The sequence below is a fragment of the Pelodiscus sinensis genome, chromosome 20, assembly GCF_049634645.1.
Source record: "Pelodiscus sinensis isolate JC-2024 chromosome 20, ASM4963464v1, whole genome shotgun sequence".
Classification (NCBI taxonomy): domain Eukaryota; kingdom Metazoa; phylum Chordata; order Testudines; family Trionychidae; genus Pelodiscus; species Pelodiscus sinensis.
The window spans coordinates 11239491-11265326 of NC_134730.1; the positions used below are offsets into that span (position 1 = coordinate 11239491).

Consider the following 25836-nt stretch of genomic DNA (forward strand, 5'->3'; position numbering starts at 1 on the left):
ACAATTATGACATTAAATTATATCTAACATCCCTAGCTCAAATGGCCTTCGGTTAGCCTAGAGAGAACTACTCAGAGAGTGCAGGCAGGGACGGGTTGATGGGAACTGAGGGTAAAGGCTATTGAGGCCTTTTAAGAATTGATTGGCCCTGGAGGTTTACAAACACTGAGCAGTGCTGTGCCTCTGGCTGGGATGCTGATATAGCTGCTAGAATGAAGACTTACTGACAAGATTGACTGTCCTTGCTGCTTTAAATGGACGAGATCCTCCCAAAATAAGCAGCACTGAGGTGAGTGTTGGGGACGAAGTCTGCTGCAGCAACCAGACTGAAAATCTCTTCCATTTGGCGAAGTAGGTGGCTCTCGTAGATTGTTTCCTACTGCCAATGAGCACCGGTGCTCCATTGAGTTCAGCCACGGTGCAAAGTGCAGTGATTCAAGGTTCAGATGTCGGAGACTACCATGATCTTGGTCAGAAGGTCCAGGGAGAGCAGTAACGTGACTGGGGCCGAGAAGGGATCTGTACAATGCTCCCGCTGATTTTTTCCATCCATGTGCAGAATACATTTTATGTGCACAAAGGCATGTGCAGATGTGCACCACCAGTAGAAACATATGCTGCCAGCTGTGGACAATCTGCTAATCAGCTGGGCAGTCTTTAAATCTCTCCTGGGTGGCTGTCCAAGTGCTCAGCTTACAGATAACAGTGGCTGTGTACCATGCTGACAGGGCCGGGCTGACATTATCAATATGACCTGAACTTGTTCCCATCAGTACTTTGTGAATGAACGGGATGGGTGGAAAAGCGTATAGGAGGTGACCTCCCCATGGGAGGAGGAATGCATCCGTGCTGGAGCCTGGGCTGTGGTTCTGGAAGGAGCAGAATTGCTGGTATTTCCTATTGTATCAGATGGCAAATAGGTCTATCTGGGGAAAGCCCCAACTCTGGGAGATTGAATTTGTGACATCCAGGTGGACTTGAAATGACCTGCTGAGGTGATCTGCCAGCTTGTTCTATAGCCTGCGGAGACACGAGGCTTGCAGGTGTATGGAACATTCTACAGAAGTCCCACGGCATGAGGGCTTCTCAGCACAGGGGAGAAGAGCCTGCATCCCTGTTTGTTGACATAGAATGTTGCTGTTGTATTGTCCGTCATGACTGATGCATAATGCCTGTTAGGTGTGTCCTCAAGGCTTGGCATGCCAGGCACAGTGCCCAGAGCTCTCTGACATCGATGTGGAGGGACAGGTTGATCTGAGACTAGAGACCTTGAGCCCTGAGGTTCCCCAAATGAGCTTCCTACCCCAGGTCTGATGTATGGATCACTAGCGAGAGAGTTGTGGAGCACTGAAGGGGATCCCCGAGTAAAATTCCTGCAGTTTTAACCACCGCAGGAGGAAGTCAAGGAACAGGGTGACGACCTTATCTAAGCTGTTCCAAGCTGAGTGATACACTGACACAATCGCAGAGGTCTGAGCCTGAAGCCAGGACTGCCCCTGTAACTTCTGTCCTCAGGGGACATTGTGGATTTTGCTCTGTTTATCAGGAGGCTCAGCTTGTCAAAGGTGGCTTTGATGAATTTGATTTGGGCTTCCAGTTGTGTCTTTGATGAGCCAGTTGTCGAGGTACAGGAACACCTGTACCTGGTGTCTGCACAAGAACTCGGCAATGACTCTGTGAAGACCTGCAATGTTACTGATGGGCTGAATGAGAGGATTGTACATTGGTAATGGGTACTGTTCTCCACAAGCCTGAGATACTTCACATGGGGCCGAGTGCCGGCGAGGTGTAAGTAGGCGTTCTTCAAGTCAAAGCTGGCATTCCAATCTGCTGGATCCAGAGGTTGTGATAGAAGCCAGTGATACCATCTGCAACTTGAGCTTTTTTACAAACTTGTTAAGTTCTTGTAAGTCTAGGGTGGGCCTGAGGCCGCCTTTGACTTTCAGTATTAGGAAATACTGGGAATAAAAACCCTCACCCTGTGCTCCTGAGGAACCACTGCCCCTATAGCTAGAAGCAACAGTACCTCCTAAATGAGGAGTTGCTTATGATAAGGGTCCGTGAAGAGAGATGAGGAATGAGGGATGGAAAGGCACAGAATTGGATGGAATATCCCATCTCCACCATGTGGACCATCCATTGGCCCGAAGTGATGCAGGACCATGCATGGTAGAAAGGCGATAGTCAGGATGCAAAGGTAAGGTGGTGTGTATCCGTGGTCAGGTATGGTATACCAGCTTTGACCATGCCTCAAACAGGCAAGCTTTGGACCTGAAGACGACTTCAGATGTCCTGAGATTTGGCCAGAAGGTTGATGTAGCCCCCTTCTGTCACTCCTGTTGAGGCTTCTGGAGCTGTCCTGTCAGTTCTGCACTGAAGCTCTGTGGGTTGTGGTCTAAAATGTCTCTGTTGGGTGGAAGGCATGTAGAGGCCCAGGGACCTTAGGGTGACTTTGGAATCCTTAAGACTATTTAGCCTTTTGTCCAATCTTCTCAGAAAGAGGTTGGCCCCTTCAAAAGGCCTGCCCTGTATAATTTGATGGACCTCAAAGGAGAGGCTCATCACCTGGAACCATGAGCCTCGTTTCATAGCAACCTCTGTAGCAACCTGGTAGCAGCATCTGCTAAATCTAGGGCTGCCTGTAATGATGCTTGAGAAATCAGCTTACTCTCCTCAACAAGAGCTGAGAACTCAGCACGAGAGTCCTGGGGGAGCAGCTCTGGGAACTTAGCCATCCCTGAACAGCTGTTGAAGGCATAGTGGCTGACAATGGCCCGCTGATTAACGATGCAAAGCTGCAGGCCTCCTGTGGAATAGATTTTTCATCCAAATAGGTCCAGCTTCTTCACATCCCTATTTTTTGGGGAAAGACCTTGGAAACCCTGCAGCTCTCTCTGGGTCACAGCATCCATGACTAACGAATCAGGTGGTGAGTGGGTGTAAAGAGGGCACAATGTACATTGTGCTTAGCAGTTGATGGCAAGGAGGCTGGGGGCTGTCATAAGGTCTTGGTCATGTCCAAAATTGTCTTAATAAGGAGCAGGGCTATACAAGAGGGGCCCGACGATGACAGGTTGTCCACCATAGAGTCTGCCTTGTCCATAACCTCCCCCGCATTGATGCCGGGCCCCTAGGCCACTGTGTAGTAATTTCTGCAGTACCCTAGACTCCTCCAGGGCTGGGGCGACCAGCACCTCATCCAGAGAAGAGGAGGAGGCCATCAATGGGGACAGATTCTGGCTGGGTCACGTGGGCTGCAAGGTACCTCAGGAAAACACAGTGCCAAGGGAGGCGCTGTTCTGAATGTCAATGCTGGCCCCAGATCAAAGTTGAAAATGCTGTCAGTTGAGGAATCTGAGCTGGGGTGGCAGTTGGCGCTGGTGTAGGCGCCGAAGTTGGGATTGATGCCATGGTCGGTGCTGAGGCTGCATTGATGTAGAAGGCACTAAGGATGCTGCCAACTTCGTAGCTGGGATGGTCAGTGGCACTGGTGCCGAATGCAGCATTGGGTCAGGTGCAACCATCAGCGTTGTCAGCACCATGGGCGCAGGTGCAGGTGACGGCACAAGAGACATCTGGTGGGTCAAATGTGGCTGACACCACCAAGGCCAAATGAGAGCCCAGGCTCCTATCCTAGGCTTGATGGAAGGCCCATGGGGTCCAGATGTACCATTGGGCTGGGTTCTGCCACTGAGGCTAAAGCTCTGGTCGGGATCTCCAGCAGTGTCTGGAGGATGACCAATGGCTCCTACTCCTGCTGTGCTTGGACTGGCTGACTCTGACTCCGATGCCTTGGAGTATGAGGACCAGGGTGGAGCCGCACCCCCACAGGTGAAGCGTCATGAGTCTGGTGATCTGCTCCTGTCCCCAGAGGCCGGCCCCATGGTTTGATGGTGTTGAGGTGTGTGTGTGGGGGGGGAAACGGTGCAACATCATAGCCATTTCCCCCATGGACTGCACTGGACTCAGTGCCTTCAGTGCTGGCGCTGTTGTGCTCCTAAGTGGTGAGAACGGTGTTGTGAGAGTGAGGCTGTCTGGAGCCGCTTGGAACTGCTCAGGTGTCAACAGAAGCGGAAGGCTGTCCGATGCATTCAGGAAGTGCGTGTGCTTGGCCTCAACTGCCCCACCTGGGTGGGAGTTGACATGACCAAACCTTGCATCTCTAAGCCTTGGCGAGATGGCTGGTCTTTGGGTCTATGAGGGGAATGTCCCTGCTCGACCCTTTTCTTCTGCACCAGCAACTGTGATCAGTGCTGAAAACTGACGCATCCTCGAGGCTCTTTATGTATGGCCTTTTTCAGTGCCTGCTCCCTTAAAGAGGGCACCAGTGTGCTACGCACCAAGGAAGACGTGCTAGCGGAAACGGCTACAGCACTGGGGTCTGAGCGAGGTTGGAGGATCTTCAGCCGCTGATCTCTTTCTTTCAGAGTCCTTACTCGGAATTCCTGACAGACCTTACAGCAGCCTTTTGGTGATCTTCTCCCAGACACCTTAAGCAGGATGTGTGGGGTCGCTCTTGGCATGTGCTTGATGCAGTTCTCACAGATCTTCAACCCCAGAGACCATGAGAGGGGAAACAGGAAACATAACTAACCAATTATAAACGACCAAAGAACAATGTAACTGCTGACCAAGGTGCTGGATGAAGACCAAAGGAAGTTCCAGCTATGGTGATAAGAAAGAACCAAGGAGGGCTCTATCTTGGATGCCATGAAGGTGTGACTCCAGGGGGCACCCAGACCCACCCTATGGATACTGCTAGGGGAAAATCTTCTGGCCACCGTGCATATGTTTGCACACACCTGATTGGAATCCACAAAAATGAGCCTTCAAAGAAGAACCCTACTAGCAGTTGGAGCTACTGCAGGCCAGGAGGTGTGAACCCCAGATTGAGCTATGGCCATAGTACAAGCTCCCTCTAGTTAGATCTGGAAGCCAAGGCCATTGAAGCATTATTATTATGTCCTCCTGCAGCTAGGAGCATGGCTTTAGCAGGGACTTTTGCCATGCTGACTCAGAAGGTTTTGGGGGAATAGTCTGCAAAGTTTGAGGGAGCAGGGGGTGACACAGGAGATTAGTCACCCACTCTAACTGGAAGCAGTGATGGGTGTTGCTTTGCCTTCCTGTTATTCAGACAAGCTGGTTGCCGACCTCTGCAAACATTCCACCTAGCTACAGCCTCCGCCCCAGTGCCAGAGGTGATGAAAAAGTGTAATTAAACCACATTATTACAGTGTGCTGCATCACAGCAGCTCCCTGGTAGTGGCCAGGGAGCAGCTGGCTACAGTGACCGGGGGCACCTCTTAGGAAAGATTATCTACTGACCTGACCACCAGACTAGTATCCCCAGAGCAGGAGAGAGCAGAGGCTACCTGGGATCCTTTGCAAGCATGGTGAGCTACTGAAATAGAGGCCAGATTTTCCTAAAGGGACAACGGATTTTAGGGGCCAGATCTGAGACACCTTAAACAGACGTGATTTTCAGGAGGGAGACTGGCATTTCCTTAGAATTCCAGCCTTCTTAGGGTGTCTCATATTGGGCACCAAACACCACTAGCGACTTTCAAAAAATCTTGGCTCATCAGCTGAGGCTTCTGGTTGGAAAGTGGGGATGTGAATGTTTAACCAGTCAACTGGTGGGGGCTGGAGCACCCCTCTGTCCTAGCATGGGCACTCCAGCCTGGCTGGAGCAGCTCCCCCATAATGTTTAACTAATTAAATGGGATTTTACATTCCTATTGGAAAGTAGCCTGAGACAAAGGAAGTCACTCAGCTGTAGACTGTACAGGTCTTCCCAAATTGTGATTGGGAATGTTTTTTCTAAAAAAAAAAAATCCTAGCCCCTCTTCCCCCACTCCCATCCCCGGGGTTAATTAACTGTGGATCAATTAGCAGCCATTTTACCATTGATCAGGGGAATGGGGTGATGCTCCCTTCCCTGGGCAGCCTGATTCCTCCCTGCCTTGAATTTGATGTCAGCATTTATGGGAAACGCTACCACATCAGAACAGCGGTACTACATCCCTCTGTGCAAGGAGCAAGGCAGTGGACAGGAGGAATGAGACCTAGTCCTGCTGAAGGAGTTTTAAATCTCATGAATCCGGCTAGTTTGGAGGCACCTGCCAAGTGTTTCTTATGGCTCTGTCTTTCCATTGATGAGACTGTCTCAGATGTGTTATATTATCGTACACGCTCCATTCATGTGGTTCACTTATACACATCTTGACTGTAAACTCTTTGGGAAAGGAATGTGAGCTACATAGCTGTCTGGGAGGCGCCCAGCCTTTGTTAGTGTTGTATCCCAGTGAGCTGGATCAGTAATTGGCTTCATTTCACAAACTCTTTAGCTTCCAAAAGCAGGGTCAAGGCACGCAGAAAGTTCACCCCACTGACCGGATGCACTGTACGCACATACATACACAAGCGGCTTGGGATTTTTTTTATTAGCAAAAAAATAAAAATTTATTGTCCTCTAGAAAATCCATCCTGCTCTTGGAAACTGTGACAGATTGCATTCCTTCCAGCCCCACATGCAAATTCATTCTGCCGAGAAAAAGAGTCTAAACCAGGTTTTCGACAGCCAAAACACGTATTTACAGAATACGAGAAGAACGACAGCTGAAATCACAGTCTATACATGGAATCAACAACACATTGTACACACCACAGATTACCATTCTGCCACCGTCTACATAGACTGAGGGATGCTCCTTCCCAATGCTCCTTCTCCGGGAAGTCCAAGAGAGAGATTGGTCAAGAACTGCCACCAGATCTACTGTAGTGTGTATTGTTAAACGTATTTATTTTGTTTTAACATCGGAAGCTACAGAGTGGGGAAGCCCCATAGATATCTTTGATCCACAGTCACTAATTTGCAGGAATACTTCACTTTTGCAATACTTTTCTTGACACCAGTAACATCTATTTTCTGTTTGCAATGCTCCAGCGATTATTATAATCCTGGAGGAGAACACGGGTAAGAATATTCTGCCTTCTGGGAGGAGGAAGAGGGAACAAGAGGATGAATTGTGGCTAGTGGAACAGCAACAAATTACTGAGTCCATTCAGCGTTAAACTCTTCCTCACACAGTGAGGAATTCTCTTCATTGTCTGAACTGTGCAAGCCCTTGCTAGTGGCTCAGGTTAAGCTTTGGAGATGTAGGGAAAGTATAAAACACTTCAGTATAAGAACAGCTGCAGAGATCCCTTTTGGGGTGGATAAAATGTTGTGCTCCCTATTTGGGCTATTTCCTCTGAACACCCAATTACTGTGCCACTTTCCCCTCTGCCACAGTTTGGCTTTGGTTGGGTGTCTATATGGTCAGGAGATCAGTGACGGATGGCCTGAGTATCCCTAAGCTATATAAATGCACTGTAGCCTCCCAAACATGGAGAAATTCTCAGGCTCAAAGCTATTCTCTAAGGAGATTTTCTATCATTTTTATGTATGTGTGTGTATATATATATATATATATATAGATAGATATAGATATAGATATATGTAAGTATGTATGTAGAATATTGTTGCTCTAATTCATATGTTTCAAGTGGACAGACTTGTATATTTTTTATACTAAAGTAGAAGTTTATTGACCTTCAAGAATACTGGGGTTTCACAACATAATTAATACTCTCTTCCCTCTAATCAGGGCTAGGAAACTGCCAAACAGGCAGAATTAGTCATTGAGGTCAGCGATTGTAGTGAACCCTTCCAACACTATGAGACATTTTTGAAAGAAAATGATAATTATTCAATAAGGACTTCGTGTGGAGGAGTGGGATCTGGGGGTGGGGAGGGTGTTGTTCCCAGACACACCTTATCTACTTAGCATCTGCCAAATGTGCTGCTAAGTCAGAAGAGCTGGAAATTGTCCACTTTGACTTAAACTTTTTTTTCGCCTTTTAATGTGACTCACTCCACAGAAGGGTCCCTTTGGTCTGATTTAATTATTCCATTTACGCTGTGGACTTTTCTGCTCCAAAATACACAGCATGTGACAGTACATTATAGTGGATGGCTATATTAGCACCAATATTTCTGCAAATCCCCTTTTAATAAACACAAAAGCTGATCACAGAATCCTGTTGCTTTAAAAGCAGCACTGTGGCTCCATGCAAATATCCCCTGGCTCAGATGATGTAAAGTCAACAGCTGCTAGAGAGCCCCTTTTCTGTCCCCCTGAATTCACTCTTATTTTCTTAGTTTATTTTTAATTTCTAGCAAGAAAAGGGCACCAAAAATATTCATCAAATACACAAAGATCAAGTCCTCTATTTCATCTGGAGCAAAAGAAATCCTTCACATTTCAGATATTGCATGTTTTGAAAGAGCAGCAATTACAAATTCATAGAAACCTAGATTTAAAAAACCTTTGTTAAAAGGACCAGAGGAAGGAGAGGAAAAGTCAATGTATAAAAGACTCAAAGTACAATGTACGGGGGGGAAGGGACACACTTCATGCCTTGTGCCAACCCTTTCAACTGCTTCTACCGTGATTCGGGTGGGGCAGGGGAAGAAAGAGGAATTGAGGGCAGAGATTAGGGTTTGATTCCAATTTGTATTCTTTGGTCCTTCAGGATTAAGTATTAAACAGAGACACTGTGTTTTGCTCAGAAGGCAAATCCTGTAGCACTGCAGGTTGGAATTTCTCTTCCCCCCCCCCCCCCCCCCCCCCCCCTTGGCTAAGAAATCTGACAAACAGGGAAATGTCTCATCCTCCTACATGACCAGCTAGTTTTGCATTACGGAGGAATTACCAAATCATTTTAATGTTACCTTGAGAGGAGAGGGGAATGCATCCATTGAACCTCCCCTGTAGAAATCAGTTGCAATTATTCAGCCAAAATATATTTGTCCAAAGAGCATAGGGTCTCACTGGACAATCTTACAGGAAGGAGAGTAATAAACCAGAATGTTAACAAAAACAAATGTTACAAACCAATTTCCATCCAGGAACCATATCAGCTGATCAGATCTTATAAATATTACAGACCTGATTTGAGAATTTATTTCCTATTATTTTTCCATTAGTTACTAAAACAGTTGAGTAAATTTCATTTACATTGGGTTTTTCCTTCCCCCCTTTTTATAGTTTTTCATTTGTTTTTAAAAAAGAATTTTCACACATTTTAATGAATGATCTTTCCTTAAGACCAAACCAAGGCAGGTTGGCAGGTCTTTGAGACCAGTCCCACCTAATGGCACAGACATTCAAAGGCTATAACCAAACAACATAGCCACAATAGTTACCCAGCGGTATCTCTCCATACAAAAACAAAATTAAAAATGGATGCTAGTTACAATAAAATACACATAGAAAAAAAGCATTTTACCAAAAACAAGTTAAGGGGGGGGGGGGGGGGGGACGACACAACTATACAGAGCTGCACGTAGAGATCATCTGGGAATGCATATTAACCCCTTCCTTGCAGAGGAAGGATGGAATCATGGAAGCAGATCTAATTATTTCCTTGCATTAAATACAAAATACATTGAAAGTCTCTGGTAACAGTTTAATTGTTCCTATTATCAACCATGGGCTGCTGGGGTTTCCAGTGCACTTCCAGGGTAGGAAAATCAACCAGAAGTAGGAGTCACTGATGGGATTAAAGACTAAGGATATTAAACTGTGGTTATTTGTATCCATGACATGATTTGTATCGACTAGTCAATAAGGACTGCTCTGAAGAGCTGCAGTGGGGGTAGCTCCTGGAGCCAGCTCAAGGTGAGACTGAGCAGTCCCGACTTGTGCCAGCTCTGGGAGCCATCCGCGCTGTGGCTTTGCATTTTAAATGTAGTAAGAGCCACTGGGTTCTTACTACATTTAAAATGCAGAGATTCAGTGTCCCGGACCATCATGAGCCAAGACTGCTCGGTGCCGGTTTGTGCCAAGTCCAGCAGCCCCTGTTTGTGGCAGTCAGGGCTGGTTGTGGGCGGGGACTGCTGTTGGAGCAGCCCCTGGCTCCAGCCAGCCCTGGCCGCCACAGCAGCTTCCCCTATCCCCCCTTCGCTTTTGATAGAGGCAGGGGTGGGGAAGGAGGGGACAGGCAGCACTCCAGAGATAGTGCAGGGGGAACTGTCTTTTAAGCCAGCTCCTGCCCAGCACTGTCTCCTATTCTCCCCACTCCCGTGCTGCCTCTCATACAGAGGCAGCAAGGGGAAGCTGAAAGGAAAGTGAGTAGTCAAGTACTACACTAGACTACCCGATAAGCTTATGCTAATTGGGTAGTCAAGTAGCTGACTACTCTCTAACAACCCTATTAAAGATCCAATCCTTCGGTTTTGATTGCAGGCAAAACTGTCAGAGGTGGAGGTTAGAGTCCTTTCAGACCAAACGGGTACTTTTCAATGCGTGTTATACTATCTAGACTAGAGTTTGCCTGCAATGGGTGCATTAAAAAGCACTTAGAGAGAGAGACTGATGGGAATTTTGCTCCTGCAGATATTGCAGGATTGAGCCACAAATAGACAATAATAGACAGTGTCAAACTCAGGCCTCAGATACATACCTAGTGTGAGCTATGCATTTTGTACCTGAAAGGGGAGTTTGCCCCATTAACCTCAGTCTATTTGCAGTGCCTATTCAGAACTGTGAGACCCAGTGCCCCATAGCCTGCCTGCCCTATTTGGCAAAAGAAATTAAATGCCAATTAATGACCCCCCAGTTGGCCAGTTGGTTGGAAACCCAGCAGGTTATTGTCGTCCCCCTGAAATAAGAAGCCAATTTACAATTAGAAAAAGGGTGTAGAAAATCTCAGCTACTAGACAGGGTCCAGGCCAGTGGCATTTTGTTCTTCCTGAAGGGAAACTTGCTGCTGGTGTATGGCTGATCTGGAAGTTCTCACCTTTTCCCTTCCCCACCATACTAACCTAGGAGTAAACTGCAATGCCAGCCCAAGTGAACAAGTAAAAGCTGGTATGAGCTCCCCTGCTGATGGTGCTTGCAGGAACAGGTACCTGGTGCTCACAGGAGGTCAGATTCCTTGGAAGGATCCAGCCAGGGTTTGCAGAAAGCTACATGTCCAAAGGATGAGCCTGCACAGCAGGAGTTAGTAAAGTGAGAGAACCCAAGGACATGGGAAGATTTTCCTTGCAACAAGGAAAAGGTTATATTAACCCGTGAAACTCTCTACTACTGGACATTACTGGACAAACTGGCTTTAGTAAAGTTTCACATCAGTGTTATACATGTATGTGAATAAGAATAATATCTGCAGTTACACTACCTAAGTTTAAAAGTCTCAAGTGTTATCAGATATCATGCTTTAGCACATAAAGTGGTCAGATGTGGATGAGAAAGAAATAACTTACACCTGTCTTTGAAGCCTCTGGCATTGGCTGCAATAGACAGAACAATGATTTGTTCCATGATGGAAATACTTTTGTTGCCATCGGCATAATGCTGTGTTAACAGCATGAGCATTACTGGCACCTGCAGCAAGAGTGCAGCTGGGGAACAGTAAGAGGAGTAGTTATCACTGTCCTGCGAACTGCGTGGTTGTTTTAGCTGAACAGTCCCTGTTAGTGACCGAAATAAGTGGGTTGGTGTGGACGTCTCTGTTTATCATGGCACAGTAATAGCTCTGCTCCTGGAAGTAGCATCCCAGGGCTCTTGTGAGAATTCATTACTGAAAGTGCTAAATATTATCAGGATGCTCTGGCGGAAAAAAATTACAAATGGGTGTGAGTCCTGCCTCAGAACCCAGGAAGAGCTCAGGCTTCAGCCTCATCCACCAGAAAATCCGGGAGAGCACAGAGCTGTGGGAACCTTATTAGTCTTGTGGCAGTAACATAGGAAATATCTGGCCAGTTCAAGTGGGGTATCCCCTCATAACTCAGCTGTCACTCCCACTCGCCTCTTGGAATCGCTTCTATATCAGCAATGATTGTGAAGCATGTCCCCAGACTACCATCCAGCCTGACGCTGAAATACATCTCCAAAGACATGCCACCGGCGGGTACAGGAAAAACAGAATCTCTTGTTCCACCTCCCTTCTATGGACTAGCCTTAGTTTGCCAGCTGGGCAGTATTTCTTAGGTCTCTCAAACCCAAGACCTCAAACTGTCCTGCAATTTACACTAGCCACTGGCCTGGCCTGAGTCGCTTTGAATGCAGTATTTTTTCCCTTTTCTTGTTTTCTTACAAATATACAAATCGTGTTAAAAAAACCACCCTTCTAAAAAGTGAATTTTGATGTTTAAATGGACAGATAAAGTTCTTGAGTATTCAGAGATCGGCAAGCCGAGCAAGCAAAGCTCTAAATCACCAGACATCCAATAGGGCTCCTGGCAGCGGGGACAGCTTTAACAAGCTGGGTCAGTAAAAGTTTGAGGACATGATCAAGCAATGTAAATTCATCTCCTTCCTCCCGCATAGGTCCAACCCTCACTCTGGAGAGCACCTGGAGACCCCGCTCCACAACTCCAACTCCCCAGAAATAGTCAAAATTTGTTATATCCTAAATAGAAAAGAGGAAAAACACAGACTCTCTGCAGATGGCCTTTGGTGCTGTATGAAAAACAGCTCTCAAAGTTCCTAAACAGTTAGAATTAGTGGGGAGTGGGAGAGGGGCAGTTTAGATGGGGGATGTAAAATATTAAAAAGTGCTCTGCAACTAATTTATATATATATATATATATATATATATATATATATATATATATATATATATATATATATATAAAGTTAAAAAGTTCTATGTGATATGAGAAACCAAGTGTCCTTGAAGGGTCACGATTGGAGCGTGTGTGGCCTGTTAGGATGGCAGATGGGGCATTCGCCCTCCTCGGCACACATTTCACACAGCACGGCGTGTTGGCACTGTAACACCACCCGGTTCTCCTCCTGACACTTAAGACATTTCACTGATTGCATCTGAAATACTGCCTGCAAGAGAGGACAAAGCAAACCACAATCCATCAGAAACAAGGGAGGTGTTGGGGAGAAGGGAAAGCCCCTCCACCTGCACATGGCTGGGTATGTTCCCATCAGCGTTATCAAATGAAAATGAGACAGCACATGCTGGTGTATTGACAGCTGGGTTCCGGGATACTTTTAGGTTCTATTCCCTGACCTACTTAAGATTTAAGCTCTAGCCTGGCCTCGGGATCTGTAAAGACCAGGCTACAGCATTTGTTTAACCTAGTTATAACTCAGTTTGATTATATCCACTAAGCTGAGCAAAAAAGATCAAATGGAAAGTAAGAGGTAAGTGGAATGGCTCCCACCCCAAGGTCCCTCATGCTCACCTTGTCGACTTTCTCCAGGTTGGCGCGCAGCTGTTTCTGTAGGGTATACAGTGTGGAGAGCGAGAGAGTCTCTAGGTCAGAAAACGAGCGCAGGATCTGGGGGTCCTGGCCTGCATGGATCCTCTCCAGCTCCTCCTGGAGTTTCTTCACTTGCAGCTCCAGGGCTTCCCTCTGCTCCCGGGCCAGCTCACATTCCATGTTGGCTGTGCTGGCACGATCATTCGCTTCCTCTGCTTCCTTCTTCCAAGCGTCACATGCCTGCAAGTCCCAGGGGGAAAAAGAGTCAGTGTAAACTCCCTTTTACTAACCAATTTAAATTCAAAACAATATACCAACATGTCATCTACACCCCCTTAAACTCAGTGGGTCAGACTAAGGAGGTGTGCACACTAGCATAATTTTAATCCTGAGAGACCAGAAGAGAGGTGTGGCAAAAATAAGTGGCTAATTGAAGGATATAAGAAAGTGCAAGTTAAAATCAATGCCAGTATCTCCAGTAACTAAGGTCTTATCTACATGGGAAAGATGCACTGGTTTAACCAAAGGGGTGCAATTTTATACCAATTTTATTAAACTGATGTGAGTCCCTATATGGAGATTATTTCTGTTTAAAAGTGGCTGATTTCAGTTTAGCTTAAACAGATTCCTAATTGATAAACGAAAAATATTTGCTTTAAACTGAAATACAAAATGTCCGCACAGTCTTTTGTGCCACTGCAACAAAATCAGTTTAAGATGGCACCTTTTGTTAAACCGGTGCAACTTCAGTGTGTATATAAGGCCTTAGACCATTCCAGCTCCTAACCATATCAGCTCTCCTTCCCTTATCCCTTGGTAAGTGAGTGTAAAGAGGCTTAAGGGAATCTGGTTCTAAAAGGCTCTGTATTACAGCACTTTACCTTCCCTCTAAGTTTGGAAAAGCCTCTTTATCTATGCCTTGACATCCCAATGCCACATCCCAATGCCGCATCCCTTCCAAATTGCATTGTACCTGTTTGGCTTGTTTCCAGGACTCCTCCCACTGCTTAATTGTGCTGTTGGCTTCATCCAGTTCTTGTCGCAGTCTCGCCAGCTCAGCAGCACCTGGACCTGACAGAAACGCAGGTGAGGTACTGGGCGAAAAACTCCCAGAAGCAAAGTGCTCCCATATGCTGCTGTTCATCCCATTTAAACCTGTTTCACGAGGAGACAGAGAGGGTTAGGTCACAGGTTTCCTCACTTGCTCCCTGTCCCTATGAAATCCAGGGCTCAAGTTTAGGAGGCAGATGAATGATTTAGGAACCAGTTCATTCCTTCAGGAGATGGTCATCCATTAGGGGACAGCAGTGCTCACAAACTGAAGATAACACAACCATTAGGTAACTAAGCGTGTAGTTTGGGAATGGACATCTCTGGCCTCAAGAAATTAAAAAAAAAAAAAAAAAAGCAGAAGCTCCCTTTGCATGTGGCTTTACCTCCACAGGCTACCAGGGGGAGTTTTTCAATCAAGTTAGCTTATCCAAACTGAAATTCCCCCCTCCTCCCTCCTCCTAGTCACATCCGTGATACACAGTTTAACTTCCTCAAGATCACTGCAGCTTGTCCCGCAGTAGCAGTTAAGCCTTACGCTACCTCAACACTTCTCAAACGTCATTGCACTGCGACTCCCTTCTGACAACAAAAATTACTACACAACTCCCTCAGGGAAGGGACCAAAGCCTGAGCCTGCCTGATTCCCATGCAGGGGGACCAAAGCCAAGGGCTTCAGCTCCAGGCAGGGGCCTAACCTAAGCTTTGCCACCCAAGGATGAAGCTCTTGGGCTTGGGTCCTGGGTGCTGTGTTTTGAACCCCAGATAGTGGGGCTTGGTCCTGGGCCTCAGTTAATTCCAGTGACCCACTTTGGGGGCCCTGACCCACAGTTTGAGAACCACCTATTAGCTTGACTGCAAACACACACTTGGTTTGCCTCTGTAGACAAAGCCAGGTGTGACTTCTCCTTTGCATTCCACAGTAAGCAAACCAGTCCCACGCATGCCATTTCCAAGTATTAAGAGGGCTGTGATCTAGCTATGGCACATGCCTAGCCTGGCATATTCAAACACATTTGCCCACTTATAATAGGATTCAAAGCCTTGGGTGATCTAGTGGAAGGAAATATGATGAACAAGGCCACATGTTGGTCATGGAATCCAGGATTTGTGCCTTGCCAACAAAAAAGGAGCTATTTACTCAGAATGAGCCTCTGCTGCTCCCATCCAGGAAGAATCAGGAAGAAGCTGAGGAATGACTGGTGCACACGGAGCAGAGAGCTCTGGGGACTCAGGCCTTGTCTGCTCACCAGCTTGCACCAGTTTAACAAAAGGGTTGTTTAAAAGTGATCTAGTTTAAAGTGATTTAGTGGCAAATTCCTGTGAATACACTCTTACGTCAATTTAAACTTAGTTTATACAGAGTTTCTCTCATTTCAATTTCTAATTACATTCAGCAGAATTTATATAAATCAGGTTTAAATCAATGTAAGAGCGCCCACGGGCGCTACGTCTACATGTTCTTTTTTTTGCAGAAGAGGCAATGCAAATGAAGCGCTCATTAGCAACTTCTCACACTTCGTTTGCATATGTCTTCCAATGCTTTTTGCAGAAGTGTTTTTTGCGCAAAAACAAGCAGTGTAGATGGGTCTGTTTTGTGCAAAAAAACCCTTTTGCGCAAGAATACTTATTTCTCAAAAAATGAGGTTTACAGGTTCTCATGCAAAAGGGTGTTTTTGTGCAAAACAGACCCGTCTACACTGCTTTTTTTTTGCGCAAAAACCTCTTTTGCAAAAAGCGTTGGAAGACAATATGCAAATGAAGCACGAGAAGTTGCTAATAAGCACTTCATTTGCATAGCCTCTTCTGCAAGAAAGAGGTAGTGCAGGCAAGCCTATAGAGGTTTGCACCAGTTTAATGCAAATTAATTTAAAGACCGACTTTAAATTAAACCAATGCATGCAGATCAGCTCCCAGAAGCAAGGCAGAACACATCTCAATGAGAGGCAGCATTCAAGAACCAAGAAGCTGGTTACCCTTGCTGGGCATCTCAAACCCAGTAGCAGCAACTGGTAGGGTTGCCAGATGTTTGAAACAAAAATACTGAACACCTCTCCCCGCCCCCCCCCCCAAAAAAAACGGGAAAAAATTCTGTTGAAGGGAAAAGGAAAAAAAAGGGAGGGAGATCAAACTTGCTGAGCAAAAAAAAGAACTCCAAGGACTTATTAAGCCAAAAAAAATTAAAAATAAAACAGCATTAAAACAGCAGGTCCCCTTTAAAAGTGAGTGCAGGGATAGGAGCGGTTGAGCACTAAGACCCAGGGGAAAGCATCGGTTGCCCTAGGGCTTTTTGCCAGCAGCCATTTTGTGTGGGCAGCCTTGGGGAACCAGGGAAGCATGGGGGCTGGGGTCAGGGGGCTGGGGGTGTTGGGAGCCGGGGGGAAGAGAGGGAAGGCCGGGCGCTGAGTGTTTGTAGGGTTGCCAAGTGCCCGGTATTTTCACCTCCTGGACAGGGAAAAATTCAGAAAATACCAGACATTTTAGGTGTCAAGTATTCTCTGATTTTTTTTTTTTTTTTTTTTTTTTTTAACCAGACAGAAGCCAAAAATACTGGACTGTCAGGGTGAAATCTTGGACTCCTGGAAACCCTAGCAAGTGGCTAGTTTGGGGTTTCTATTGTTTCTTCCAGGGGTTGTCTACACTAGAATGATGTACCACTTTAAATTCTAAAAGCAACACAACACCCTCTAGTGCACATACAATTATAATTGTGGAAAGGTGCTTTAAATTGGTATAGGTTAATCTGGTATGGGAAGGGGAATAAACTATACCATGCCAGGCACTTTTAAAGCAGTATAACTGCATCCACACCAGGGACTGGACTGCTATAATTATTTTAGGAAAAAAAAATCCCACTCCAGCTGACATAGTTATACTGTTCAAAAACTGTCCCTGGTTTCCCACAGCTCCCACCTCCTGTCTCTAAGGAGGGAATGTCTTTCTATACACCTTCCTGCTGGTAAAGCAAGAGAATCAGCGGCAGGGGGAAGGGAGCCCTGCAAGAAATGTAATGTTTTATTTTCATTACTGTTCTAGGTTTCTTGAAAGGGAGTTTGCCATGCTCTGGTTGCTGGTGTTTTGATGCCACAGTCTGTCATGCTGAGCAACGAAGTCATATTGTTTCCCTGTACTCCTGTTCCTGTCTGGCTCCATCAGTTGTCTCTTGTCCTGGACTGTAAGGTCCCTGAGGCAGAGACCATTGTTTCTGTTTATACATCAGTTAGCACTATAGGTCCAGGGCTAGGGCTCCTGGTCACCATTTTCATCATACATTCTGCCTCGGCTGCATTCAATGAGCAAGTCCTACATTCCAAAACGGTAAGTTACTATGCCAAGAAACTTTATCAAAAGCTGAAAAGACTCAAACTACCCCCACTCCTCTGTTCGGTTCTAAGATGTACTTTGCTTTTTAAAATATTCTGTTCTCTAAATGCATTTTGAAATTTTATTCCATTCATTTGATTCTGCACTCGTCTCGACAATATGGTTCTATGAATACAAGCTATTTAACACTTTTCTGCTAAAATAAAAAGTATAGCTTTATTCAAATCCTATTTTGTTACATTTCCCTTTTCCTACTGAAACTGACTTTTCCCATGATAAAAACCAGCTGTAATTAAATACAGCTGCCTTCTGATATATCTTTACTCTTTAATGTCATTGTATAATCCATTCAAAAGACCTAAAAGGCTTCTCTGAACAAAGAATGTGATTACAAGGAATGAGACACAGCGTTGTTAGATGCATGAAGTAACAGATTAACAAAGCATTTATCAACTTTACTGAGATTTAACCATGGAAATTTACAAAATATTTTAAAAAATGATTTGATTTCTTGAAATATCAAGACATTTTTCACAGCTCCTGCTACCCCATTCTACCTATGCTGTGCCCCTCACAGCTCTAAGTGTAGCGGTCACACCTTTGCAAGTGGAGGTGGGGATGGACGGGAATGTGGCTGGAGAACTGTTGCATTCTGCTGAGCCTAGGTTATGGAATGGTAATAGGAGGGGAACTGCAGCGGGGTAAATTGTGAAGTATGCTTGAGGCTGCTCTTTCCACAGGGGGCCAATCCAGCTCCCAGAACTGAAGGTGGCCTAAAACCACCTTCCCTTCTCCACTTCAGCTTAGGTGTGCTGAGGATCTAAGCTATAATCACTTGCCCTGAGCAGAGAGAGATGCAGTCTATTTGTCTGAGCACAAGATGGGGAGCCAGTAACTCCCAAGTTCTCACCTCAGCAAGTCATCATTTGCGCTATGTGAACCTGGATTAGTCACCTAACCTTTCTTCTTTAATTTCTCTGACTGTAAAATGGGGATATTTGCTCCCACTAACACAGAAATGTCAAGAAGGTTCATTAATTACATGTCGGTAAACCAGCTTGCAGTACTGTTGTTATTATGGGAAGGAGAGGTATAAATGGCAATAGTGAAATAAGACACTCAAATTAAAGTTAACTTAAAAGAAAATACTTACATGGTATAGACATGTATGTACATGTAACACTGTACATGTATGTACACTGTGCATTTACCTAATGATCCATGAGAAGCTGATGTCCCCAAGAATGTGTTTTCTGATTGGCTTAAGTGTCCCTGGGGCTGATGGAGGAAATGCGATGAGAGGCTGACCGGTGGAGAAGGAGAGGCAGAGTGAAAAGAGGCAGAACTTCCAAGGGACCCAGGGATATTTACAGGAGCAGAACTCTGCAGCAAACTCCCACCTGGACAAAGAACACACAAACAGGATGGGAATGCATGATCATGAGGTATGGGCTAGAGCACAGCACAGGAGTTTAGAACAGCAGAGGTTAGCTTATCAGAAAGTAGAACCCTGGAATTTCCACCATTGCCCTTCTACATTACACGGCTCTCAGCCTTCAGCTGGGGCACTACATCAGCAAACTGGCCAAGTAGGACCAGATGTGATTCCCTTCAGAGTGCACCCTACACCAAAGACTGCGAGTCAACTGGCCAAACCAGGGAGAGGCACTCCCTCCAGGCCCTGATTGTACTTCCCCTGCAGAGTTCCCTATAGAAAACCATTTGTTTTAGCTATCAAGTGAGCAGCTTTGAAATGAAAATTCACTTGCAAAATTTGCTCTCCCCCCGGCTTTTTTTTTTTAAATACAGGTAAGCTACCAGGAAGAGAATCACACCACAACTTGGTCAATCTAAAATGGCAACAGGCTTCAGCTGTATGTGAAAACTTCCATGTAAGCAATAACAGAATCACACTCCCCTGAACATCACACCTCCTCGACTTCACCAGAGAGCAGTCTTCTCCAGCTGCACGGACAGCTCCAAAGAGTTCTCTCACACCTCCCCCCGCCACTTTCCATTTTGTACAGCTTTACAGGGAATAGTTGGCACCCAGACCTAAAGGGAGTGGCAGAAAGATCACCATTCTTCTAATTCCATGCTTCTTGTCTCTCCAGGCCAGCAAGGCTGAGCTGTGGCAGGAATGGGGCCCTCAGAGCACACCATCTCTGGAGGTTGAAGCAGTATGATGATCCTTTGAGGGGGGTTGGATCTAAAATTGCCCACAGAATGGATTCTGGTTTCTCAGGTAAGGGTCTAAGCAGCAGCTGCATAGGCAAACAATAGCCATTATGGAGCCAACAATAGCTCATACAGAAGAACCAGTTTCACTGAGTAAAGGAATGGTGGCAGCTGGGCACCAATGCGTTCTGCAAAGAATCTTGAGATCTATAACTTTCAAGCCACTAGACACAGGCAAAATGGACCCTGGCTCAAATATCACATACAGACGATGAGACACATACACTGTATGCTTTGATAGATGGCCATACACCAAGGGCGGAGTTTCGAGAGAGCGGGGGAGGGGGAACAGCAGCTGGGGTGCAGTTTGCTTTTCTAGGAGAGCCCTAGAATGGGGTGCAGTTTGCTTTTTTTCCCCATTCCCCTGACAATAAAGGGAAAGTACTTGGATTCCGTGCATGCTTCTCACTCCTGGCTGATGATGGGAAGGGGGCAGAGGAGTAAATCATGGAATGCAAGTACTTTCCCCATGCTCCCTTATCAAGGGAATGGGAAGAAATGCAAGCCACGACCCGGTGCGCATGGCTGCTGCACCCTCTGCTCTCTTGAAACTCTGTCCTTGTCATACACCATCAAATGATCCTGTGACAATAGATGCAGTATTGCCAGGTCACTGGGTTCCCTTTGACTTTTACTGGGATTTTCCTCATGAGAAGCAAGTTACAATATTTTCAACTGTTTTGATAGCTACCAGACATATTTACACATTTTAGATGGCAGCTGTTTACAGACAAAACATGCTCAGCTCAGAAACATTCCTAGTCCACTGGCAGGAACTCAACTCTGTTAGCCATGGAGAGTGATCTTTTGCTTTCAGAACTCTCACTGGTTGCCTGAGTTAGTTACAACTGTTGCTTCCAACCAATCCATTTTTTAAAGTTGGCTTTAGAGCATTGTGGGCTGGCTCAGCCTAGCTGATCTGGCAACACTGCAAGTTGGCAGATGATCAAAGAAAGCTCTGTTGCTTTCATGTACCTATCATGATGCCACTCGTGTGGGGCACCGTGCTGCTGTCAAATGTCTTCTCCAGGGCAGCCACTCCGAATTCGTTCAGGTCCAGGTCATCCAAGGCAGATTCTGCCGGATACAGAGGTACCAATTATGTTACAAAGGACCAACAAACTTCAAGAGATAGGGTGACCCAAAGAGCCTACATACAACAACAGCCATTGTTGTCTTCTGGACAGCATACTCAGCCCTACTCTCAATTCTGCACAGTGTTGCTGTTAAATGATTCGTTATGACTCTAACAGGCAGCTTTTCATATTGGTTTCCATTGCCTAACCCAATTTCCCAAGATTTTAGATCAACTCATTCCCAGAAATTACATGAAAACAAACAGACCAGAAATAACAGCAATCCTCTCAGATCTCCCCCACACTGATGTTCTGGTTCTGCCCTTATGAAACACCTGCCCATGTTCTGTCTAGTGATGGCTAGTGCTGTATCATCAATGTACTGAGGAGAGCCCTAGAATGGACTAGCAGCAGCAGGCTGATTGCAAATCAGGTCTGAAGTTCAAAGACCATACAAGGCGATGAAAGCTTACACAGAGCCTGTCCAATGCTATGTGTAACCATATTATTAAAATATACCTTATCACAGACCTACAGATATAGACCCACATATATAGATCATAGACAGACAAATATATGCCTCCCCCTGCCTGCTGATTTGCTTTTATTGTTGTAATTAATTTACATCAGGAATGCTGGATCATGAAAGGGGATACAAAGAATCTGATTAAGAGAAGAGCGAGTCCCTTAGAGGAGCCCCTGTTCTACACATCTGGAGACTTTGTACTATACTTGGATCTCTGGATGGGGGCAGGACACTTTTCTGGAAAAGCACTTTTTTCGGAAAAGCGTCTGTGGCCAATCTAAACGTGCTTTTCCGCAAAAAAGCCCCGATCGTCATTTTCGTGATGGGGGTTTTTTGCGGAAAACACTGCTGTGCTGTCTACACTGGCCTTTTTCCGGAACAGTTTTCCGGAAAAAGACTTTTGCCTGAACGGGAGCAGCATAGTTTTTCCGGAAAAGCACTGATGATTTTACATTAGATCGTCAGTGCTTTTCTGGAAATTCAAGCGGCCAGTGTAGACAGCTGGCAAGTTTTTCCGGAAAAGCGGCTGATTTTCTGGAATAACTTACCAGTGTAGATACAGCCTAGTTTCGCAGGAAGCATCAAAACTAGGAGGGAAGTGTGGGATAAGAAACTAGAGTGCACTATAACATCTCTCAACCCCATGGCTGCAACATGTTATTCCAATTCTCATGCCTGAAGGGCCCCGTCTAAAGGCCTCAGTCAGCATTACCTATAACAGACTCCACTGTGTCGCTGGTAGGGTAGAAAGGCAGGGCATTGGCGTTCATGCCTGGGATGCTGCTGGTGCCAGCGGGGCTTGGTGGTGTTGCTGCCAGACTGGAAGTGATACTGGAGGAGATGCTGGAAGTCAAAGGGCTGCCCACAGGAAGAATCCCCAATATGTCCTGAAACAAGAGGGGGAAGTAAGAAATTAAATATCTCCACAAAAGAATCACTTCAAAATCGTGCAGAGATATGGCATCAGTCAAGCTACATCAGTGAATGTGTTCTTTGCTGATCTTTTTCTGACAGATTGTTACTATCAATAGTGTGGGGGCAGGGAAAGAGGAGGAAATTAACTGTCTGTGTTTCACTTCTACAGGTTTGTTTCTTTTCAGCCTTCAGGCAACACTGAAACGAACTCACATGACCCACAGATAGTATTGCAGTAATCACAGGTCTGGGTCACGCACTCAGCAAACATTTCCTGTAAACGGACAGGAAACCCTCTTTACAGGACCCCTCTCTCTGTGCGCCACAGTCCAGAACTGTGAATCTACACTGAATTCATGCAGGCCTAACCTTTCACACCACTGGAGGACCCTCCCTTCTCAAAAGGTCATTTCTGACCTAGAGCACCCTGACTCTGTCTGGCCTGTCATTGGCTCCACAGATCTGGCTGGCTTTCATACTGGTTGTGGGGTGAGCTCCAAGCAAGGTCTCAGAGTTCTTTTGGCATTACAGTACCTGTTTGGGCTGTAACAAAGGCTGCTCCTGGCTCCTGTATTCCAGTGAATGGGATTTTATTTTTGCTTGCTGCAGTAAATAAACAGAACAAAAGATAAGCAGGGAGATTAACAACTACATTGAAAATGGCTGACTCCTGGCTTTTGGAGAAGCCATGAAGAACATGCACAGCCCCCTCCCCTTCTATTAGGCTGTCCTTGGTGCTTTAGAATCCAAAAAGCGGGGCTGGTGCTTGTGCTTAACAAACAGAGAACCCCCAAATTGCCTGTCCTCTTAATACATGGACATTCTGCTCAGTTATTTAACGATCTATTGCAATTATGTTTGCATTTAACAGAATTACCCCTTCATTAACCTTAAGAACTTCTTAAGAATAAAAGACCAAGTACAGATTCCTTTCCATTGCTATAAATAGTCCATAGTCTCTGCCATTCTCCAATAGGAACCACATTGCATTTTTATTTACTTTTGGGATTATTTATTTTGACAACATAATTTAAATGATTATTTTGCTACTTCTCCAGCCAAGGTCTGAACTAGGGATGTAAGAGTGCAGCCATTTAAATAGGTAACTGATAAGCTTATCCAAATGGTTACAAACAGTTTCCGGTCCTGCTCCTGGGGAGACGGCTGCTGCCCCGTGCTCCTGCCTCTGGTACACAGTGTCAGCCAGCTCCCCGGAAGTGGGTGGCAGGTGGGAGCAGGCTTAAAAGCTAGGTCCTAGTGGGCACCTGGCTCCCAGGGAGCCACTGCTGGCCTGCACTGTTGCCTCTTATACAGAGGCAGCAGCTTGGGGCAGGAGGCAGGAGCTGGTACATGTGGGGAGCTGGCTTAAAAGCCAGCTCCCAGCATGCATTGGCTCCCAGGGAGCTGACTGCCATCCGGCACTACTGACTCTATATTAGAGGCAGCAGCATGGGACAGCAACTGGCTCCCTGGGAGTGGGGTGGCAGGCGGGAGGAAGTGTGTGCCAGGACCTGGCTTTTAAAGACAACTCCTGAGGAGCTGGCAGCCGCTTTGCACGTAATGACTGAAATTTTCAGCAGTTACATGGTTAACCAATTACATGCATTTTAACATCCCCTAGTCTGAACCAGGGTTAGTTTCAGAAGGAGATGGAAAAGGAGTGACATCAATTTCCCCATCTGCAAAATGGGTTAATCATACTGAGTTCCTCTGTGAAATGCTTTGAGATCTACTGATGAAAAGACCTAAGGATTAGTATTACAATTACAAAGGGGTGTAAAAAAGATGGAGTAGAGATCAGCCAGGCTCCATTTTTGTTTAAAAAAACCCAAAACAAAACAAAACAAAACAATAAAGGCACAGGAAACAGAATTAAAAAGCAAAAACAAAAAACAGACACAAGGATCATTTTTAACTTATTGAACTCAAAGCCATAATAGATGACACTGAGCTAAGAGTTTAGTGGGATTCTAAAACAGAGTGACAAGTTTCAGAGGTAGCTGTGTTATTCTGATTCAGCAAAAATAATAAGGAAAACTGTCACCTTAAAGACTAACAAATTTATTGGGCATAAGTTTTTGTGTGCTGTAGTCCACTATCTGATGAAATGGACTCCAGTCCACAAAATTTTATGCCAAAATAAATTTGTTAGTCTTTAAGGTGACACAGGACTCTTCCTTGTTTTTGCTAAAACATTTTATCTGTATGGAAAAAATATATCCAACCATATTGGATACAAAAATTACAAGTTATTTCAACCCTTTTGCTTCAGGACATTAGCCAACCACCAACTATAATAATGCTGTACCTGTGATAGCAGACAAAGAAGGGCTCAATTATACACCCTGAGGTTGTGAAAAGGTGCCAAGGGTTGTCTCTGCTTGTTTCTTTTACAGAGCAGGATCTTTGTGATTCAGAGAAAGACATTCCAGAGATAAGAAGGGCTGCTCAACATTTTGTCTTCACGCTATGCACCGAAGAGCGATGTTTTGGCATTCAATTTAGCAGGTCTAGTATAGACACATAAATCAAACGCTGAGGACAGCTCTGGCTGGCGACTGTACTCCTTGCAGTTGAGAGAAGTAAGGGAAGCTGACGGGAGCATTTGCTCCTGTCAGCCTCCTGCTGTAGGGACACCACCAAGCTCGGCTTAAGGTTGCGTTATGAAAGCTGTTATTAAAACGATGAATTATTGTCGGCTGAGGATAGACACTGTAACCACAATGAATAAAGAGGAAAAAGAGCACAGAATTTCTCTCTTGTTTTACTTAACTGATTTATTTTCTCTCTTCAATCTGATGCCCAGAGGAGGCCAAGGTCTGGCAAACAGGCAGGTGAGATATGGACACAAAAATCTTTCTTTACTGCTTTCCCTAAATAGTGCACAGTGTGGACGCAGCAGTCACAACTGAACTGACCTTAGGCTTGTATTTCTTTGTGTGTTATAGATGCTGTGTTATATTAGTACATCTGCATGTGTTTGATAACATGCCTGCTAGATTACCCAATGCACCTCTTCCTTGCCGACACTCATCTGAACGCAAAATGTGACATAAGCAGGATTCAGAGTTAGAGTGGAGAGAGAAAAACACATGTACACATACAAACAGAATCAGTGCCCATTGTTTTTCCCAATCCTGCTGAGAGGATTCTTGCCAACATACCTGGCAGCTAAGCCTCGCTGAAGGTTTTTAATACATTTCAAGGCCAGCCCAATGTCTGCAACCCTGAACTGGTGCAACACCCGTTAAAAACTCCACATTTTTCCATATTTTTCTCTTTTATATATTTCTGACTAACATTAGAGAGTGCAAAACAAACCAAAAAATGCAAAGTAAAAGTGGAAATTGAAATTCTATCTATAACTTGCTCCATTGTGTCATGGGGGAGGAAAGAGAGATGTAAATTATGGATGAAACAGAACATTCCATATCCAGCAC

At 45.4% G+C, this 25836-nt stretch overlaps 1 protein-coding gene and 1 long non-coding RNA gene across 8 annotated transcripts in view; one reads left to right on the forward strand and one right to left on the reverse strand.

Moving 5' to 3' along the window:
* Window positions 1-8657: 8657 nt before the first annotated feature.
* The window catches only part of UNK (unk zinc finger), a 79833-nt gene continuing 62654 nt past the window's right edge, over window positions 8658-25836 (reverse strand). For 5 of the 7 annotated variants that reach the window (XM_075903650.1, XM_075903649.1, XM_075903645.1 and 2 more), the window contains 7 exons: window positions 22931-22999; window positions 22194-22368; window positions 20855-20956; window positions 18853-19041; window positions 14241-14422; window positions 13250-13507; window positions 8658-12887 (listed from right to left, as the gene is read on the reverse strand). In XM_075903650.1, coding sequence (XP_075759765.1) covers window positions 12732-12887; window positions 13250-13507; window positions 14241-14422; window positions 18853-19041; window positions 20855-20956; window positions 22194-22368; window positions 22931-22999 — 1131 coding nt within the window. In that variant the 3' untranslated portion in view covers window positions 8658-12731. The remainder of the gene's footprint in view (window positions 12888-13249; window positions 13508-14240; window positions 14423-18852; window positions 19042-20854; window positions 20957-22193; window positions 22369-22930; window positions 23000-25836) is intronic. The other 2 variants (XM_075903647.1, XM_075903648.1) reach the window with 2 other exon arrangements.
* LOC142819099 (uncharacterized) lies at window positions 18952-25135 on the forward strand. The gene is made up of 3 exons (XR_012896809.1): window positions 18952-19086; window positions 19756-19886; window positions 24793-25135. It is a non-coding gene; the product is annotated as an uncharacterized LOC142819099 (long non-coding RNA).